Here is a 21,412-nt window from a genome sequence, read left to right as displayed (position 1 = left end):
CAATTAGATTATGGCTGATCTGTATCTTAGCTCCAACTACCCACCTTGGTTGCATAACCTTTGCCTAACAAAAATCTAAATCTCAGTTTTGAAATTTTCAATTGACCTAGCCTCAACAGCCATTCCTCCGCCTTCAAGCAGATTACCATGCAACTTGGGCAATATGAAACAATATGCACAATGATTGAAATATGATACCTCCAGAGGGTGCAGGATTCTCAGCTTAAGCTTGGGCCATATTTGACGAGTCCTGCAAGAAATGTGCACACACGAACCTTCACCTAGCTTCTGCTATCAATACTACATCCTCATTTACAGCCAGAAAAAAGGGAGCTGGAGCCAACATCGTAGGCAAGGTCCCTCCACGCAGCTAGCACCTGTCGGTGCACTGGAAGGTAATCATTCTTTGGTGCATCTTCTGCAGTAGAACTTCCAACTCTTCAGCACCAATGGAGCAGTGTTGTCAACAAGTCATTGCTGTGCCATTGACAATCAATTAACTTTTCTGCCACCAGCACAGAAAATTGTTTTATGGCAATCTGCAGCTCATTAACAGCTGCTGCCTGGGCCAGATTATGCATGCACCAGCCAAGTGTGCCAACAACCAAGCTACCTAAGCAAGTGTTTACTGTGCTTGTCGGCTATTCAAAATTAGTAGATGGGCCTTAGATCACAAAATTCTGCACAACCTGTCCCCTGTGCTAAGGGTGAGGTGTGCCTGCTGCTACAGTCATCACATTTTTGTCTTGCAAAATCTTTTCAGTTCTTAGTTTAAATTGTAAAATGCTTTAAGGAGGATCATGTGGAGTTTGTAGATAAAAGAAGAAAAAAAAGCACACCAATTTCTCTGCTGCTTATGGAATTATGTGCAGGATTGGCTTCTACATGTCCAACTTATTAAGCTTCCATTATCCAAACCATAATATTTTATGATATCGTTGCGTAATTCAGCAAACACAAACCGTTTCAAACAAAACTGCTACAGAAACCAGTAAAAACAATAAATAAGTTTGAATCAATCCACACATCTTAAAATATCACTATTTTAATTTTAACAATTCCAGAATTACAGCAAATTTATGATTCAAAGATAAATTTTGTAAATTTAAAATAAAATTAAGGATACCAGAAAAATGAAATTATATAGGGGTGGGTAGAAAACAGTGCCCAAATAGAAGCTGAAAATGTTGTGATTCAGGACTACAAAGATATGAAAATCACTGTTGCTGGGTGATTAAGAATAATTCCCTGTGTAATTGCTACTTGTCCAGAAATAAAGCTAATTGATTTTCAGTTTCACTCAGCAGCATTGCAAATAGTTTCAAAGATCAGGCATTCCAGCACGTCACAACCAATTCTCGCTGATGGGTATCTCAGCAATTCTGATCAATTCAATAATGGAATACAAAATCTCTGGTTGTCTGACCATTATGACAGCCAAAGGACTATTAATGCAAAATTATATTGCGGTTAGGTCAGGGTTAGACACATTATCTGATAAAGTAACCCCTCCCAGTGTAACTGGGCCATGATAACTTCACCAGTAGGTTATGATCAGCCTCATAACTTGAGATATGTCTCATCAGACATCTGGTTGGGACACGTTCTACAACATTCCTTGTAGGCTTACAATGTGTATCCATCTGTCAAGATGCTCCTTAATATCATGTCAATGGAATTAATACAATTTTAATTTTCCATTCATATTTCCACACATATGGTCAAAGCATACAATTTGCACCTTACAATGCAGCCTAACTCAGTAACGGTCACTGCAGCACTGTCCATTCATCGTTATGGCAGCATAAAATATTCCCTGGAGATGGCATCATAAACACATGGTGTAAATTTGAATTCAACTTACTGGATAGGGGCAAATCCTATTTAGAAATTCAAAGAGGAACACTTCTAAATAAGGAAAATATGTTGAAATTGTCTTTTAATCAAACAAGTCAATTAGTCATTTGTTGCATCACCTGGGATTTATTCCTCGGGCCCAAACTATTCTTTCCCAAAAGTCTTTGCCATTTTTCCATGAGTGCACTGCATAGACCATGAAATTATATCAGAGTTTAGGGATAGCTGTATGCAAAACTCATATCAACACAAATTAGAAATGCAAGCAGGGCATATTTGGCTTTACTTAAAGTGGCATGGGACTTTTCTCCATAAACACAAAAACACCAACCATACAAAGCACATTTAAGACATCAGTAAAAAAAATATATTTAGTGATAATTCAGTTTGGATCGTTTGATCCTTTCAGGCGGGTTCCAACCTCCGTTTCTTCATAAACTGTCCCTGTCGGCAAGGACTGGACCCCACTGGGAAGAAAACAGAAAAGTTCCATTTGAGATCCATTTTACTGAACAGGTACCTTAAATCTATTATAGCTGACAATTAAGAACTGCAGTCATTTATTTAGATAGAGGTTTATTTTCGGGATTGGGCTAGATTACAGTCCTCAATGAGTATGGAGAAAATATTTCTGTTGGGAAGTGAAGCAATATGTTAAATTTTAAAGTATTAATCATACTGCACAATCAATATAACATTTTAAAATCAATATTCTCAATAGCTTTGGACTTCCTTCAACGACTGTCTGTCCCACCTGTGACAGAGTCTGTAATTCCCGTATTGGACTGTTCAGTTACCTAAGAACTCACTTTTAGAGTGGAAAGCAAGTCTTCCCTCGATTTCGAGGGACTGCCTATGGTGATGATTGGGAAAGAAAAAATACAGTCATGGGCGTGCTGCCTGCTCGGAGTGTTGACTGGCAAACTGTATGGAAAGCAAACCATTAATGAAGACAAAATAAACTTAAAATGGGTGCCAATTTATTTTTTAAAAATGACATCCATAGATATTTGCAGTACAAATCCAGAAAGAGCTTAGAGTTGGCTTTTTGTACTTGCAAAATGCTAGATAAACAGTTAACAGATTATATATTTATTTATCTATTTGCATTAATGAATGACTTCAAGGAAATTTGGGATTGCAACAGTTTTGGAATTCTGACTATGGTGTATGAACTTTGACCTGCATTTTCAATCTAGGACTTAATCAGAAACTCCAAAATGATACAGTCTTGCTACACACTTCCAGCTTTTTCCTCCCTTGGTGATTACTGCATATTAAACCATCTTTTGACGCTAGCAGAATTTCTGACCAATCGTTAGAAGTGGTTTTGTGTCATGTCACAGAATTTAACCCATTCTTACTTGCTCTATGTGGTTGTTGTACAGGTGGTTGTTTTGGGGGATTTATCCTCTCTGGTGTCCTGATCCTAGTCATCATGTGGTGCTGGCCAATCGGTATAGATGGAGCTTGTTCCTGGTAAGGGGCATTTGGATTGTTCACAACACCATCACCATCCAGAGGAATATCCCAGAGTTCAGGAGCATCTTCTGTTAGAGCAAAAAGGTTACACCAGAGTCCTACTTTCTCCCTGGAATTAACTTTACATCACCTCCTGGAGCATAAATCTTCAGTGGCATTCATTGGAACAGATTGCCTCGTCCCAGCCCACTTTTTCCATGTAGTTAATTCTTGCCTCAACTTGGCTACAGTAATATGGAACAGAAAACAAGAAATAGGTATAGGGAGCTCACACCCTCTGCACCTCATGTGCAGATCAAAAACCACACTCGAGTGCAATAGCCAAATAAATACTCTCAATGCCCTCTGACAACTGAGCTGATGTGGCAACATTTACTGAAAGATCACACAGCAGTTGCTGGGCAAATGGCTAAAATCTCAGGATACTTTTTCCACAGTCCCAGTTAGATTTCCCTCTCACCAATACTTCTTTTAATCTACAGCATATTTCAAATGCTTGTGTTATGCTTCTAGTAGCTGCTTAACATTGGAAGAAGTTTGGCTGGTTTACCAGAACAACCGGTTGCATGATCAGCAAGCGTTCAGCTTTCTGGTACCATTTAAAATTAAATTGGTGATAAGTGGAGCATCCACTTGCATCTAGCATGAGCATAGAGTAACAAGTTACAATCAATTCTCACTTTAACTAACTTCAGATCCCTCCCGTCAACAAGATAAATAATAAAAATGCGGCACGGTATCTCGATTAGTGGACTCAACTGGTCAGCCTACTGGCTCTGGGCTTGAGAGGAGGATGTTTCTCTAGGTTGACCAGAACTTCTCCCCAAACCTAACTGGACTGACTGGTGCAGAGACCCGACATGGGAAGTCTTCAGCTGGCTGCTGCAAATGGTTAAAGTTTTGATTTCTTGAAGCAGACATAGCTTTATAATTTAAGGTGTGTGATTATAAATACCTCTTCAAAATGCCATTGCCCTTCAATTTTTCTCAATGAAAGGAAAGAGCCACTATACTGACAAAAAACATGAAATACAAACCTACCAGCCAGCAACTTGTCTTCGACAAAGTGGGCCTCATAGCTGATTGGCGTGCTGTGATTAACCTGTGGTGTCGACTTCCCAGCTGCCAATAGAAGTAGGGGGAAACAATTTAAATTAAATCAGTATGCACAAGTAAATAAAAACATTAAAAGACAAATAATTATTTTCAGAGAAGCAGTATGAGGGACACAAACAAAATAAATTATCACAAAATGTGGGAAAAATAATTCACAGTAGTGACTTTTTTCAGCAATCGTAAAAGAGTCCTTGATTATGCGCAACCCTATAACCTCATGGAATTAGAGCTCGAATCACAGCCTAAAGCCTTGGTCTTCATGGAGCAGGGACAGGGCTAATTGCTTTGTCAAGCATGCCTCCCCAGGCAATGATACGGATGGCGGCTAGAGGTTTGTAGGCTGGTTCTTTATGCCCTCCCTAAGGTATAATGTACTTGGGTGGGGGTATGAGAAGAAAGGGTAACAAAATAATTAAGAAAAAATGAAATATTGCTTGCAGAGGCAGAAATATTGAAGCAACTTCTGACAATTTTGACGGTTGAACTTTTTGCACAGGTGGCACTCCAGTACCTGGGTGGTTGCTTGCTTGTATTCCACTGCAACTACCAGTCTTCTGTGGCCGTGACTTGACTTTCTTGCCCATCTGTTCTCTGAACTGTTGTTGGAGTTGCTTCTGTCGAAGTTTGCGTTGGTGTGTGGAATCCAGTTCCTGTGGCAGGTTAGTCATGTCAGTGCTCGAATCTGTATTTCTGTGTAAATACAGAGCCCATACAATTAGTTTCTTCATATACTCCTCCTCTCCAATCAAAGGCTAAATCCAGTCCATTTTTCTCACTGGCCCAGCGAGAGAGACCAAGAAGCTGATCTCCAACTATGCCATTTTAAAACGATGGCATGGTAGTGTGCAACAGCAGTCCAAATATGTGGAAGCCAGTTCCTATTCTTGTGGCAGGATAATTTGGTCAGGAGTGTAATTTGTACTGCGACAACAATCCTTCTGATTTTACCTTTTTATGTTGAAGTGCCTGATGACTGCATGGCAACATGCTGATATCAGGAAACCAGCAAAAGTCATATCTGCACGTTGCTAATCTGTGGCACTGTGCAGCGGTACTTCATTGCATTCCCTGTCTGTATCTGCATTTTATATACATCAGAAACCATAGAACTGATAACAAAAACTACAAACTACATAACATAGAAAGATCATACTTGTACAGCTAAATATCAGTAAATGTTGTTTCTTCCTCAGATAAAGAAATTGAAATCACCCAAGGATAATGAATAATATGATTCAACACGAGAGATCGTGTAGTGAGTTGGTTAGCAGATTGTCTTTCTACCTCCGACACCCAGTAGTGGATGAGCAGAAATTTCTCCAATGAAATATTGGGAAGGCCGAAGCCAGTCTTTGGTCCCCGCCACAAACTCCATCCCTCTCGCTAGCATCTGTCTGAGGCTGAACCACTCTGTTCACAACCTTGGTGCCCTATTTGACCCCGAAATAAGTTTCCAACCACATATCCGCTGTATAACTAAAAATGCCCATTTCCACCTCCGTAACATCGCCAGTCTCTGCCCCTGCCTCAGTCATCTGCTGCTGAAACCCTCATCCATGCCTTTGTTACCTCTAGACTGGACTACTCCAATGCACACCTGGCTAGCCTCCCACATTCTACCCTACGTAAACTTGAGTTCTTCCAAAACTCAGCTGCCCATGTCCTAACTCGCACCAAGTCCCTTTCACCCATCACCCCTGGGCTCGCTGACCTACATTGACTCCTGGTTAAGCAACGCCTCGATTTCAAAATTCTCATCCTTGTTTACAAATCTGTTACAATCTCCCACTCTTCAAACAGTCTATCAAAAATATTCTTGCTCAAGGAAAATGCACACTTTCCATCCAGCAGAACAAAGTCATCTACTGGCCTCACCCCTCCCCATCTCTAATTTCCTTCAGCCTCTGATTATACTCGCTCAACCATCAGTGGCTATACCATACACGCCTCGGCCCCAAACTCTGGAACTCCCTCCCTAAACCTTCTTTAAGACGCTCCTTAAAACTTCTCTCTTTCTGCCGTAATTATTTCTTATGTAATTTATGTTGTCAAATTTTTATCTTACAAAACTCCTGTGAAGCGCCTTGGGACATTTTACTATGTTAAAGGCGCTATATAAATGTAAGTTATTGTTGTGATGTTCCAAGAATCTTATAAAGGCATAGTCCAGTAGCTAAAAACTATTATCAGATAGGGTTTACTCTTTTATCCCCCTGGGATGCTATTAAAAGCTTTCCTAAATCTCAAGGCAATGATAGTACTCTCGAAATCATCAGTAATTGGGACTCGCCCATGAAAATAATCTAATATGGGCATAAAACTATATCGAATTTACACCACAGAATCAGGCCATTTGGCTCAACATGTCTATGTCATTGTTTATACTCCACAGAAGCCACCTCCCACATTACTTCACCTCATCCTATCAACATAAGAAACAAAGCATTGGATTTATATAGTGCCTTTCACGACCAGTGGACGTCTCAAAGCGCTTTGCAGCCAATGAAGAACTTTGAGTGTAGTCTCAGTTGTAATGTAGGAAACGTGACAGCCAATGTGCGCACAGCAAGATCCCACAAACAGCAACGTGATAATGACCGGATCATCGGTTTTTATTATGTTGATAGAGGGATAAATATTGGTCAGGACACTGGGGATAACTCCCCTGCTCTTCTTTGAAACGGTGCCATAGGATCTTTTACTGAGAGCAGACGGGGCCTCGGTTTAACGTCTCATCCGAAAGATGGCACCTCTGACAGTGCAGCCTTTCTCCCTCATGTACCTATTTAGCTTCCCTGTTCGTCAAGATAATCTACAGTACAGTGGTTAGAAAATACCCAAAGGCATTATACAAGGCAATATTAGGTTAGACTGCACACCCACACTCTTGTAGAAAAATTGTCAAGAGAAGGAAAAAGTTATTAAACAGTTCTTCTCACACGTCAGTCCTTACAAAACAGTGCGTCATCCAACTTACCGTGAGCAAGACCACAGAAGATTGGCAATATATTAAGCATGGTACATTGATCACATACACTACCCAACAGGCAACTGTACCAAATAATACAGCTTTGTGTTATGCAGTCATGTTTTAATTCCAATGCTTTTTTGTGATTATGGCAATGAATTACCTGGGAGGACACTGCATCTGTATTAATGGGTATGATAGTGTAGTGCTTATTGTATTGGACAAGTAACCCATGGCAAGTTCTGCAATTAAACTGGGCAAGCACCAAAAAATAATCATGAAAATAGCTCAATTGTCATAAAAAACATTGTTGTTTAGGAAGAGAATCCTGGTGCCCTATGAAGTAGCGTAGCAAACCACTCAGTTATAACCAAGTTCAATAGGAAGGGAAAATAATCACAGTTAAGCCAGGAGACCAACCCTGGTCCAATGGAAAGTGTAGAAGGCTGTGCCATACTTTAGAATGAACTAACAACCCAGTGAAGCTACAACACAGGGCTAGCTAGGTGTTAAACACGAAAATCAGTATGATCTGAATTGTGACAGAATTCTATTTGTCACAGTGGGTTGATAGCCATGTCTTCTCAGACAGTGATCTCTAGATCATAACTGGGCCACCATAGGAAGTGTGTCAAGAGAGACTTGAGGATTAAAAGTTCACATATATACATAGCTTTCAGCAAGGTTGGCAATGTACGATCAGATACTTCAGTGATCAGAGAAGCAATAGAGCACTTATGCCATAAGTATAACACATTTAGAAAAGAAAGAGGGGGGGAAAAGGAGGTGAAGCAGCTGTACTTATTAGGGATAACATAATGGCAGTAGAAAAAAGTGACGTAGCTATCAGCAAGACAAAAATAGAATCTATATGGATAGAGATAAAAGATAATAAAAGATTACTCACACTAATAGGTGTAGTCTACAGACCACCTAATAGTGGAAAGGAAGTGGAGGAAGAAATATGCAGACAAATTAGGGAAATGAGTAAAAAACATAGAATAATAATCATGGGGGAATTTCAACTACCGATATTAATTGGACAGAAGAGGTAGGTAAAGGGGATAAGGGAATGGAGTTCCTACGTGTACAGGACTCCTTTCTAACCCAATGTGCAAAAAACCCAACAAGGGAGGATTCGCTATTGGAACTAGTAATGGGGAATGAACCAGAGCAGATGAGAGAAATAAATGTAGGGGAACATCTAGGCAATTGTGACCATAATATAATTTGCTTTAAGATGATAATTGAGAAGGACATAACTATGACGAAAACTAGGGTAATAGATTGGAGAAAAGCTGATTGAGGGGCTGAGAATAGAACTTGGGAAAATAAAATTGGCAACAATATTGGCAAGAAAACAATGTAGAACAACAATGGGAAACATTTAAAACGGTTTTCAACAGAGTGCAGAAACAACATATTCCGCTAAAAGGAAAAACAAACTAAACACTAATGAGACGTCATGGATGAATAAAGCCAAAAGGGAACAATTGAGGGCAAGGAAAGAGGCATACATTAACTACATAGAGAGCAGGGGAGTGCATGATAAGGGAGTATACGAAAAGATTAGGAAATAAGTCAAAAAAATAATTAGGAATGCAAAGAGGAAATATGAAATTAAATTATTAAGGAACATAAAACAAAATAGTAAAATATTTTACAGGCACATCAATAAAAAAAAAGGTTGGGATGGAAATATGGCTATTGTGGGATAGACAGGATAATACCACAAGTAACGACAGAGAGATGGCAGAAATATTAAATAATTATTTTGCTTCAATATTTACCAGGGAGATAGAATAGGTGGACATGACATTGATGATGAGATTAGTAATGAGAGTAATTCGTAATGATTGTAATGAGTACATTTAAAATAAAGAGGGGATATATTAAATAAACTAATCAAACTCAGAGCATAAAACCCCTGGTCCGAATGGATTGCATCCACACATTTTGAAAGAATATAGGGAAGAGATAGCAGAGGCATTAGTGCACATATTTAATAATTTGTTAGAAAAAGGTGTAGGTGCCAGAGGACTGGCGGACAGCTAACGTACCTATATTTAAGAAGGGGGGATAGAACATATCCAGGGAATTATAGACCAGTCAGCTTAACATCGATGGTAGGAAAAATAATGGAATTCCTACTAAAGGAGAAACTAGAACATCTAGAAACCAAAAATATAGCAATGAATAGTCAGCATGGATTTCAAAAGGATAAATATTGCTTTACCAACCTCATTGAATTTTTTGAAGAGGTAACAGAGAGAGTAGATAATGATAATGCAGCAGATGTAATATATCTAGATTTTCAAAAGACCTTCGATAAGGTACCCCATAATAGACTGATGAACAAGGTCAGAGAATGCGGAATCAGGGGACAAGTAGCAGAATGGATAGCTAGCTGGCTTCAAGACAGATAGCAGAGAGTAGAGGTAAAAGGTAGCTATTCACAGTGGCAGAAGGTGGGTAGTGGTGTTCCACAAGGATCAGTGCTGGGACCGCAGCTGTTCACAATTTATATTAATGATTTAGACTTTGGAATCAAAAATAAAATTTCTAAATTTGCAGATGACAACAAGTTGAGGTCGAGTCAATACTGAGGAGGACTGCAACAAAATACAGGAGGACATTAATAAACTTGCAGAATGGGCATATAATTGGCAAATGAAGTTCAACACATAAATGCGAGCTATTGCATTTTGGTAGGAAGAATAGGGAGTTCACTTATTACTTGGAGGGTAGGGTAGAGGAACAAAGGGATCTCGAAGCAGAAATTCACACATCGCTAAAAGTTGTGATACAGGTTAGCATGGCCATAAAAAAAAAAACAAGCACTAGGGTTTATTTCTATAGGTATAGAATTGAAAAGTAGGGAAGTTATGCTAAACCTGTATCGAACCGTGGTTAGACCACACTTGGAGTACTGCATGCAGTTCTGGTCGCCATATTATAAAAAGGATATAGAGGCACTGGAGAGGGTGCAGAGAAGATTTACAAAGATGATACCAGAAACCATCTACAAGATGCATTGTAGCAATTGGCCAAGACTTCTGCGGCACCTCCCAAACCCGTGACCTCTACCACCTGGAAGGACAAGGGCAGCAGGTGCATGGGAACACCACCACCTCCAAGTTCACACACCATCCTGACTTAGAAATATATTACCATTCTTTCATCATCGCTGGGTCAAAATCCTGGAACTCCCTCCCTAACAGCACTGTGGGAGTACCACACAGATTGCAGCGGTTCAAGGCAGCAGCTCACCACCATCTTCTCAAAGGCAATTAGGGATGGGCAATAAATGCTGGCCTTGCCAGCGACACCTGCATCCCATGAACGAATAAAAAAATGTGCTGTTATCTTGAAAGGATGAACAGGCTGGGTCTCTTTTCTCTTGAAAAATCAAAGGCTGACCTAATAGTGGTCTTTAAAATTATTAAAGCTTGTGATAGAGTAGACAAAGAGAGAATGTTTCCACTTGTGGGGAAAAGCTAGAGGCCATCAATGTAAGATAGTCATCAAGAAATCCAATAGGGAATTCAGAAGAAAATTCTTCACCCAAAGAGTGGTGAGAATGTGGAACTCGCTATCACAGGGAGTGGTTGAAGCGAATAGTATAGATGCATTTAAGGGAAGGCTAGACAAGCATATGAGGAAGAAGGGAATAGAGGGTTATGCTGATAGATTTAGACGAAAAAAGACGGGAGGAGGCTTGAGTGGAGCATAAACGCTGCCATGGATGGTTAGGTCGACTGGCCTGTTACTGTGCCGTATATCCTATGTTATCTTAGATTTATTCATCACTTGAGTGTTTGAAATCTACATAAACACCAACCGTGAAAAGCTACATGTTCCTTCTGCCGTATCTTCCTTCCTTTCTGCAAATTCTCCTTCAACACCTTTGTATGGGGGATGTGAAGCAGGAGCACGCAGAGGCTGGAACTGAGCCTGTAACAAGCTGCTGTATCTGGCTTTTTGAACCTTGGGTTCATCGTCCCTTCTTTTAGCATCAGCCAACTGAAAATCGGATTGCTAAAAAGAGAAAAAAATTAACTTAATGTTTGTACAAAACACATGTAAAGTGAATCAAATCTATTTGGGTACAAAGTGGTCATTGTTCCTTGAGACTCCAAAAGGTCTTTTCTTCCTTTTCTACATCCCAATTCCACGGATAACATGAGACATACATAGCCTTAAATTATTCAGTTGAACTTTCCCAGTCTCAGCAGAAAAATACAACCGCAACTGAGGTACTGGGCCTAGAAGGTCCTATGTTCTATCTTGGTCTGTGCTTAGTTAGTTAATCTCAGATCGGACTCCATTAGAGGTGCTGCTACTGGCATTAGCATATATAAGCTTGGAAGGGTAAAAAAAACACAACAGATCACTCAAAGATCGCATTTGTGATTGCTATCTAGTTCCCCCTATTGCAAAGTAACTATGTGTGGATTTTGGAAAGAGGACAGGACCGTGCTTAGCTATATTTAGCCCAACAGTCTAATAGCCTGCTGACACGTACTGTGAACTCGCAAGTGAAGAATTGATAAGATTATTGAGGCTGTTTCGAGCCCAGGATCTGTACCTCAGCACAAATCCGTGCGTTCAGGGTAGAAGAAAACATTGGAAAAGAGTACCTGTAATTCAGTTTGTTGTAACTATTGTCTAGAGCTTGCTGTTCTAATCTGCTTTATATTCTGTGCAGATATTTGAACAAAATGTTTCACAGCCAAGGGGAATGTTAAAGCAGAGCTACTCTGCCCATCTGGTTCCTTTTGGAAAGGAAAAGAAAACATAGTATCAAGCAAGCTAAAGTTACAAAATGGAGCTGTCACTACACTCGACAAGTTAAAACATTTAATGAGGAGTAAGGAACAAAAAGAGCATCTTCATCCAAAATCCAAGCTCATAGGAGACTTTCAAGTGGCTTACTACAAACAAAAGGAAAACCGATCTTTTGTCAACATCCATAACACAAAAACACTCAAGGTGATGAGATTACATCTACACACCAACTATTTAGTTAATTGAAGGCACTCTATTACATAGAGTACAAGTTGCCTGAGTAAGCTGGTCAGGCTTTTACTCCAGTTACAGTCCCCGCCACCTATACCATCCACGCTCATCATGGGCAGCCGCCTATGTCGGGAAAATAGCGCTAACCACTTGCCATAGGGGCCAAATGCAAAGGCGGCGCTTATAACATCTTAAGCTTGCCAACTATTTTGGACAGTTTCATAGGTTCTTCTATAGGTTTGTACCTTCTTAATCCCCTGTATTTGTGAAATCGACCCTCTGGTTTGATAATTGGATTCCTTACAGATATCAAAATATAGCCATGAAGGGGGAAAGAGAAACTGGCCGTGAATATATTGGCTACCGTTTAATCTTTAGCGCCTGAATATTGTTTGATTTCAGCCAGTCATGAATATGTTCAGTCTGTTAGAGCATCGAAATGAGGAGGCTTAATCTATCATGCTTTACTACTTAAAGCAAGGAAATCAGGTTAACACCAACATGCCCGCTACAAGAGGTAGGGATTGTACTTCACAGAGCAATCACTTAATTATGACAAGTGTTCCTAACAAATCCTCACCTGCCGGGGGAGTTTATTAACCAATCGCAGATACTCTTTATCCAGAATACAATTACCCAAGACATTTCCAAAGGATCTGAAAAGCAAAACATAATGATATGAGGATTCTGTCATTGACACTACTATTGGACCAGTTAAAAAGTATTGCTAACTTTCCATTGCATTGCTGTGTGTATTTTTCAGCTGTTCGTTAGTGTATTAATTATCTATGGTCATTTATTCAGCCTGTCCCTGCTCTCAACATTAGCAATTAACAATAAAAGTAGCCCAGGTAAGGTAACCAGCTTTGAAAGTGGATAAAGGCAAGGTAAGCAGCTTTGAAAATGGATAAATCCCCAGGCCAAGATGAAATGTATCCCAGGCTGTTAAGAGAAGCAAAAGAGGAAATAGCAGAGGCTCCGACCATCATTTTCCAGTCCTCTCTGGCAGGTGTGGTGCCAGAGGACTGGAGGATTGGTAATGTTGTACCGTTGTTTAAAAAGGAAGAAAGGGATAGACCGAGTAATTACAAGCCAGTCAGCCTAACCTCAGTCGTGGGAAAATTATTGGAAAAAATCCTGGGGGACAGGATAGATCTTCATTTGGAAGGACATGGATTAATCAAGGATAGTCAGCATGGATTTGTTAAGGGAATGTCGTGTCTGATGTAAGGTTACTAATCTTCAGAAAAAACACAGACCATGAACTAAAAAAATTGATTGATACAAGCTTGGAATTAAACAGGTGGTCAGGAACCAAAAAAAACCTGACTTCATGCATAACAACAATGGAATGTTACATGAAGCCCCGAACTTGATTGACCAGGGTGGGGAAACAGCCATTGGAGACATCAAGTCTGTAACAACAAAGGACCCCCCACAAGGTGAAAATTTTTGGGCTAACAGCACTTTAGCATATAGAAATATCTTTTGCATCGTCAACTCCGCACACAAATCAGAAGCAATTCAACCTCATCACCAAATAGTTAAACTTATTCAAAACCTGGATATAAATATACGGACACAGGCAGGAACAAAGCAGAGAACACAGCCAAGCAGAAGCAGGAGGAAAAGCAGAAAAAACAGCTAAGCAGAAGCAGGAGGAAGAACACGAAAAGAAACATCAAGCAGGCACTGCAGCTAACTGCGAGAAGAAGAACCATGAACCTACAATAGGTACAACCAGGAATGGTGATTGTATGTCTTAACTCAATTTCTCTCGGCAGTCCAGTCCTGTAGTTTTTAGTCGGTTTTTGTTGCGTAATAAAACGACCACTGGGTTAAGCCTAAAATTTTGTGTCACGTGTTGTCTTTTCCCACTATAACTTCTGAGGTCTAAGAATCAGAGTGAAAAAACAAACCCTACACTGACGAACTTGATTGAATTTTGAGAGAAGGTAACCAGGAGGGTCAATGAGAGCAGTGCGTATGATGTAGTGTATATGGATTTTAGCAAAGCTTTTGATAAGGTCCCACATGGCAGACTTATCACAAAAGTAAAAGCCCATGGGATTCAGGGCAGAGTGGCAAGTTGGCTCCAAAATTGGCTTGGAAGCAAAGGGTAATGGTTGATGGATGTTTTTGTGACTGGAAGGCTGTATCCAGTGGGGTTCTGCAGGGCTCGGTGCTGGGTCCCTTGCTGTTTGTGGTATATATCAATGACTTGGACTTGAATGTTGGGAGCATTATAAAGAAGTTTGCAGATAACACTAAAATAGGCTGTGTGGTTGTTAATAAAGAAGAAAGCTGCGGACTGCAGAAATATATCAATGTACTAGTCAAGTGGGCAGAACAGTGGCAAATAGAATTCAATCCGGATAAGTGTGAGGTAATGCATTTGGGGAGGGCTAACAAGGTAAGGGAATACATATTAAATGATACGACACTGAAAAGCGTAGAGGAACAAAGGGACCTTGGAGTGCAGGTCCACAGATCTCTGAAGGTAGCAGGCCAGGTAGATAAGGTGGTTAAAGAAGGCATATGGAATACTTGCCTTTATTAGTCGAGGCATGGAATACAGGAGCAAGGAGGTTATGCTTGAACTGTATAAAAATACTGGTTAGTGTTAGCTGGAATAGTGTGTGCAGTTCTGGTCACCACATTACAGGAAAGATGTGCTTGCACTGGAAAGGGTGCAGAGGAGATTTACAAGAATGTTGCCTGGACTGGAGAATTTTGGCTATGAGGAAAGATTGGAGATGCTGGATCTGTTTTCTTTGGAACAGATGAGGCCGAGGGGAGACCTGATTGAGGCGTATAAAATTATAAGGGGCCAAGATAGAGTGGATAGGAAGACCTGGTTCTCTTGGCAGAGGGGTCAACAACCAGGGGGCATAGATTTAAAGTAATTGGGGAGAGGGGGGAGGTATAGAGGAGATATGAGAGGAGGGAAGAGGGGAGAGGTATAGAGGAGATATGAGAGCAAATGTCTTTACCTAGAGGGTGGTGGGAGTCTGGAACTCACTGCCTGAAAGAGTGGTGGAGGCAGAAACCCTCACCACATTAAAAAAGTACTTGGATGTGCACTTAAAGTGTTGTAATCTACAGGGCTACGGACCAAGAGCTGGAAAGTGGGATTAGGCTGGATAGCTCTTCGTTGGCCGGCACGGACACGATGGGCCGAAATGGCCTCCTTCCGTGCTGTAAATTTCTATGATTCTATGATATGAACCAATGGAGTAAGTACACAGTGGGAGTGCTTCAAGTAAAGGAATTATGAACTGTTAAGAAATTATCATATTATTTTAATGGAGTTTTAAAATGTAGATGTGTTAAACACCAATCTCCTGCCTCACACTTTCCTATCTGCATTTTAATGCTTGATCGCTTACTATAAACAAGATTTCATAAATCAGCTTGTTACAATGAAATCATATTTCGAATTCACATTTGAGATGATTGTGGCATTTTTCTAAGTAAAGAGCACATAGTTCTGACCTTTCTCATTAAATCATGATTCATTAGTCTTAGGTGAGTACGTATTAGTTCTGTCAGTGCCTTGTGCCATTTTCTTCTTTTGTCTCTCCTCTGGAATTGAACCTGGGACAGATTAGTCTGTATGTCTTAGTACTACTCCTGGTGGGACACTGGGGAACATATCGGAAACATTTTTATCATCACACATGCATGCATACATGCCATTATGTTATTGGGGCAGAAGAGAAAAGGAATGGAAAAAAAAAATATACGGAAGATTAGTGCAACATAGATGGCAAACTAAGGACAGAACATCTTCTACTTGAACTCCTGAATCTTAGACACACGAGTCTGAAAGCCCTCCAATGTCAGAGGCAAAAGTTAAATAGTGGCTCGACTTTAAAAAAACAAAATATGACTTAATTGGTTAGCCGTTTGGAACTCTGGTAATGTCTGCTACACAACACTAAAGAGACAAATGGTCAAATACTTCAGAGATCTCTTCAGTCCATCGGTGACTGCTTCCTTCCTGGCCTTCTCTAGTGACATTGCCTTGGATTTCAGTCCCTCACTCACTCCATAACCAACATCTTCATGGAAAGACCCATCCTAATTTTTTAAAAATTGGAAAATGTTGTACTATCAAAGCACATGTAACAGTTGCAGTATTACATCCATTATAATTCAAAAGAAAAACATCAGGACAAAAATTGTTAATTTTCCTTCTTTATACTCCTAAAACAGACCCAGGATTTGAACAATAAACATATATACCTTGAGTTGGACCTTAATAAACGCACTGACGCCCACATAAAATTTTCCATTAATGAGATCCACAAAATCTGAAACAAAGAAATCAAATAACTAAATGAGAGCCCAGTTCTAAAATAGTGGTGGCTTTTCCAGTTACACCCATAGACGACAGACTTAGCAGACTGGTTCTAATCACAATGTTTCAAATGTTTACTGGATTTTGTGTTCAATATTCCTGGTGAAATCTGAATCTGATATCAGATATAGCAAACCTGAAATTTGGTTCCAATTTTGAATTCTAGCTGGATAATCCATCCATTAACTTTACTCAGGGACAACAGAAGGCAATTCCACATGAAATATAGAAGTCTTGTCAGCTGTGGCTCAATTGGTAGCACCCTCGCCTCAGAGGCAGAAGGTTGTGGGTTCAAGTCGCACTCCAAACACTTGTGCACAAAGATCTAGGCTGACAAGGAGTGCTGCACTGTCAGAGGTGTCATCTTTTGGATGAGACGTTAAACTGAGGCCCTGTCTACTCGCTCAGATGGACGTAAAAGATCCCATGGCACTATTTTGAAGAGAAGGGGAGTTATCGCCAGTGTCCTGGTCAATATTTATCCCTCAATGAACATCACTAAAAAAAATAATAATCTGGTCATTATCACATTGCTGTTTGTGGGAGCTTTTGTGCGTAAATTGGCTGCCGTGTGTCCTACATTACAACAGTGACAATACTACAAAAAGTACTTAATTGGCTGTAAAGCGTTTTGGGTGGTCATGAAAAGCACTATATAAATACAAGTCTTTCTTTTTAAAAGAAAGACGCATTTTACATTCAATGATGTTATCAACTACCCCCAGAAATTAATAATCCTTCATTTACAAACAGCCACTTTGTCAACAACCAAAACTAAACCATTTGTACTTACCAACATTTTGTTGTGTGATGGAATGGGACCATCCATTATATCCAAAGAGTTCATTAGCTAGGGTGACAACCTTGTGACCCTCGATGTAGCAGACCTGATAATGTAGCAATTAGGATAGATTGAGTGAATTAGTGGTAATTGGGAAAATATTTACAAATAACTTGCGTGAGAGTGGGACAGATCACAAGTGGATGGTTTTTCCTCTGAGGCTGCTATGGGGATTGGTTGCTTCAAAAGAGCAGGACTGGGCATAAGCAGGCAAGGGAGCAAAGATGCATGGACAGTGATAGGCCTGAAGTTTTTCTTATAGATTGCTGTGAGGGAATATGGCCTTCATTGGGCAGGGCTTTTAGAGGCAATAGAGATGTGGTATGGGGGCATAGAGATGCACAAGGTATGGACAAGGAAGGGGATGTTATAGTAGCAATAAAGAGAAATAGGGTTCTGGGGCCAATAGCAGACAATAAGAGAATACAGGTGAATGGACCTACATTTGAGGCTAAATATGGGGTGTGGGAAAAGTAGGTTATGGAGGTGGAGTTAGTGATGGAAATGACAAAGCCTCTGGCTGCCTGGGCATGTAATAGGACGGATGGGGAGGATTAGGGTTTTTGGGGTGAGGTATAATGTCATCATCATCATAGGCAGTCCCCCGAAATCGAGGAAGACTTGCTTCCACTCTAAAAGTGAGTTCTTAGGTGATTGAACAGTCCAATATGGGAATTACAGTGTCTGTCACACGTGGGACAGACAGTCGGAGGAGGAAAGGGTGGGTGGGAAGACTGGTTTGCCGCACGCTCCTTCCGCTGCCTGTGCTTGCTTTCTGCATGCTCTCGTCGACGAGACTCGAGGTGCTCTGCACCCTCCCGGATGCTCTTTCTCCACTTAGGGCGGTCTTTGGCCAGGGACTCCCAGGTGTCGGCGGGGATGTTGCATTTTATCAAGGAGGCTTTGAGGGTGTCCTTAAAACGTTTCCTCTGCCCACCTGTGGCTCGCTTGCCGTGTAAGAGTTCAGAGTAGAGCGCTTGCCTTGGGAGTCTTGTGTCAGGCATGCGAACAATGTGGCCTGCCCAATGGAGCTGGTCGAGTGTGGTCAGTGCTTCGATGCTGGGGATGTTGGCCTGGTCGAGGACACTAACATCGGTGCGTCTGTCCTCCCAGGGGATTTGCAGAATCCTGCGGAGATCCTGTATAATGTACAGAGGGGAGCAGTTACATTGGGTGGAGATAGCAAAAGTGTGTGTGGGGGCAACCTTAGGGTGAGTGAAGTGATGGGGTGGGATAGTGGAAGGTGATGAGGGGATCAAGTGAAGTAGGTTCTAGCTGCTCATCTGGTGGAGAAATTCAGGGCTGATGGGATGGATGGAGGGATGAGACACAAGAGTGTAAAGGGGCAGGCATTGTGGTGGAATCCAGGGCACCTTAATCTTGGGGAACAAACATTGGGTTAATGGTTGTATTTATAATAATCATAGAATGTTACAGCACAGAAGGAGGCCATTTGGCCTGTGCCAACTCTTTGAAAGAGCTGTTCAATTTAGTCCCACTCGCCAGCTTTTTCCCTGCAAATTTGTCCTCTTCAAATACATGTCTGATTTCCTTTTGAACATTTCTACTGATTCTGATTCCACCACCCTTTCAGGTCTTGCATTCCAGATCTTTACAACCCTCTGGGTGGAAAGACATTCTACTAATTTCCCCTCTAGTTCTTTTGCCAATTATTTTAATCGATGACCTCTGGTTACCGACGTACTTGCCAGAGGAAACAGTTTCTCCCTACTTGCTCTATCAAAACCCCTCACAATTTTGAATACCTCAATTAGGTCTCCCTTAACCTTCTCTGCTGTAAGGAGAACAATCTCAGTTTCTCCAATCTCTTCACATAACTGAAGTCCCTTATCCCTGGTATCATCCTGGTAAATCTCCACTGTATCCTCTCCAAGGTCTTGACATCCTTCCGAAAGTATGGTGTCCAGAATTGTACACAATACTCCAGCTGAAGCCTAACCAGAGATTTGTAAAGGTTAAGTAGGACGACTTGTTTTTGTATTCAATGCCCGTATTTACAAAGCCGAGTGTCCCATATGATTTCTTCACCACCTTATCAACTAGTTGGATGGGGGAAGGTGAGGGGATGATGATGGATTGGTGGCTGATAAGTGGTGTTTAGATTTGGAGCATATGGGTTAGCTGAGTATAAATAAAAAGGGGACAGGAATATTTGCATAAAAGCAAAAAAGAAGCAAAGAAAGGGCAGGACAAGTAGAGCTTAAGGGAAAATGACAAGTGGAAAACAGAAGTGAAACTGTAGGACACACAGAACAGTTAGCATACAGAGGCACTTGGGTGACGAATGTGGGAACTAAGGAAATGAGGATGGAAAGAAAGCGGGGTGGGTGTGGGTGGTGTGATTTTGTAGTAAATCTGTAATACAACAACAACAACTTGTATTTATATAGCACCTTTAACATAGTGAAACATCCCAAGGCACTTCACAGAAGTATTATGTGATAAAAATTTGACACCGAGCTGCATAAGTACAAATTAGCGCAGGTGACCAAAAGCTTGGGCAAAGAGGTATGTTTTAAGGAGTGTCTTGAAGGAGGAAGGAGAGATAGAGAGGTTTAGGCAGGGAGTTTCAGAGCTTGGGGCCTAGGCTGGTTGAGCGATTAAAATCAAGGAAGCTCAGGTGGGCAGAATTGGAGGAATGCAGACATCTTGGGGGGGGGGGGGGTTTATGGAGTTGAGGAGATTACAGAGATAGGGAGGGGCAAGGCCATGGATGGATTTGAAAATAAGGATGAGAATTTTGAAATCGAGGCATTGCTTAACCGGAAGCCAGTGAGCACAGGAGTAATGGATGGGCTGAATTTGGTGTGAGTTAGGACATGGGCAGCCGAGTTTTTGGATCACCTTTAGTTTACGTAGCCTAGAATGTGGGAGGCCAGCCAGGATGCATTGGCATAGTCAAGTCTAGAGTTAACAAAGGTATAGATGAGGGTGTGAGCAGCAGATGAGCTGAGGCAGGGGTGGAGACGGGTGTTGTTACGGAGGTGGAAATAGACGGTCTTATTTATACTAAGGATATGTGGTTGAAAGCTCATTTCAGAGTCAAAAATGACACCAAGGCTGCGAACAGTCTGGTTCAGCCTCAGACAGAAGTAAAACTCCAAATTCAGCACTAGACAAATATGAAAGAACAGTGCAGTGAACTATTTTAAAATCTGATGAATTACTAAGCAGCACAAATTTTCAGTTCAGTGCCTACTTTGATGACATGGGCGTAAGGGGGAAAGAGGGAGTTAAATAATTTTTAAGAAATAGGAACGGGAGTAGGCCATATGACCCACCGAGCCTGCTCTGCCATTCAATAAGATCATGGCTGAACTTCGACATCAACTCCACTTTCCCGCCCTATCCCCAGATTCCCATAGTGCCCAAAAATCTATCGATCTCACTCTTAAATATACTCAACGACTGAGCAGCCACAGCCCCCTGGGATAGCAAATTCCAAAGATTCACAACCCTCTGAGTGAAAAAATTTCTCCTCATTTCAGTCCTAAATGGCCGACCCCTTAGCCCGAGACGGTGACCCATAGTCCTAGAGCTCTAGTGGGTAACAGACTATCAGCATCTACTCTGTCAAGCCCTCGAAGAATGTTATAAATTTCAATGTGATCATCTCTCATTCTTCTAAATTCCAGAGTACAAACCCATTCTACTGAAGTCTCTCTTCATAGGGCAACCTTCTCATCCTGGTGAACCTTCGTGGCACTCCTTCATAAGAACCTAAAAAATAGGAGGAGTAGGCCAT

The 21,412-nt window shown here is 41.0% G+C and overlaps 1 protein-coding gene across 2 annotated transcripts in view; it reads right to left on the bottom strand.

Annotated features, from left to right (window-relative positions):
* Nucleotides 1–1,029: 1,029 nt before the first annotated feature.
* Nucleotides 1,030–21,412, bottom strand: part of rad52 (RAD52 homolog, DNA repair protein) — a 34,943-nt gene continuing 14,560 nt past the window's right edge. The window contains exons 3-11 of one of the 2 annotated variants that reach the window (XM_070900524.1): nt 17,599–17,692; nt 16,691–16,758; nt 16,407–16,525; nt 13,023–13,098; nt 11,265–11,461; nt 4,967–5,145; nt 4,381–4,461; nt 3,222–3,407; nt 1,030–2,324 (exon numbers count right to left, since the gene is read on the bottom strand). In XM_070900524.1, coding sequence (XP_070756625.1) covers nt 2,263–2,324; nt 3,222–3,407; nt 4,381–4,461; nt 4,967–5,145; nt 11,265–11,461; nt 13,023–13,098; nt 16,407–16,525; nt 16,691–16,758; nt 17,599–17,692 — 1,062 coding nt within the window. In that variant the 3' untranslated portion in view covers nt 1,030–2,262. Of the gene's footprint in view, nt 2,325–3,221; nt 3,408–3,436; nt 3,564–4,380; nt 4,462–4,966; nt 5,146–11,264; nt 11,462–13,022; nt 13,099–16,406; nt 16,526–16,690; nt 16,759–17,598; nt 17,693–21,412 lie in introns of those variants that run through there. The other variant, XM_070900525.1, reaches the window with a different exon arrangement.

The sequence above is a fragment of the Pristiophorus japonicus genome, chromosome 15 (genome assembly GCF_044704955.1).
Source record: "Pristiophorus japonicus isolate sPriJap1 chromosome 15, sPriJap1.hap1, whole genome shotgun sequence".
NCBI lineage: Eukaryota > Metazoa > Chordata > Chondrichthyes > Pristiophoridae > Pristiophorus > Pristiophorus japonicus.
This window is presented reverse-complemented; position numbering and strand designations above follow the sequence as displayed.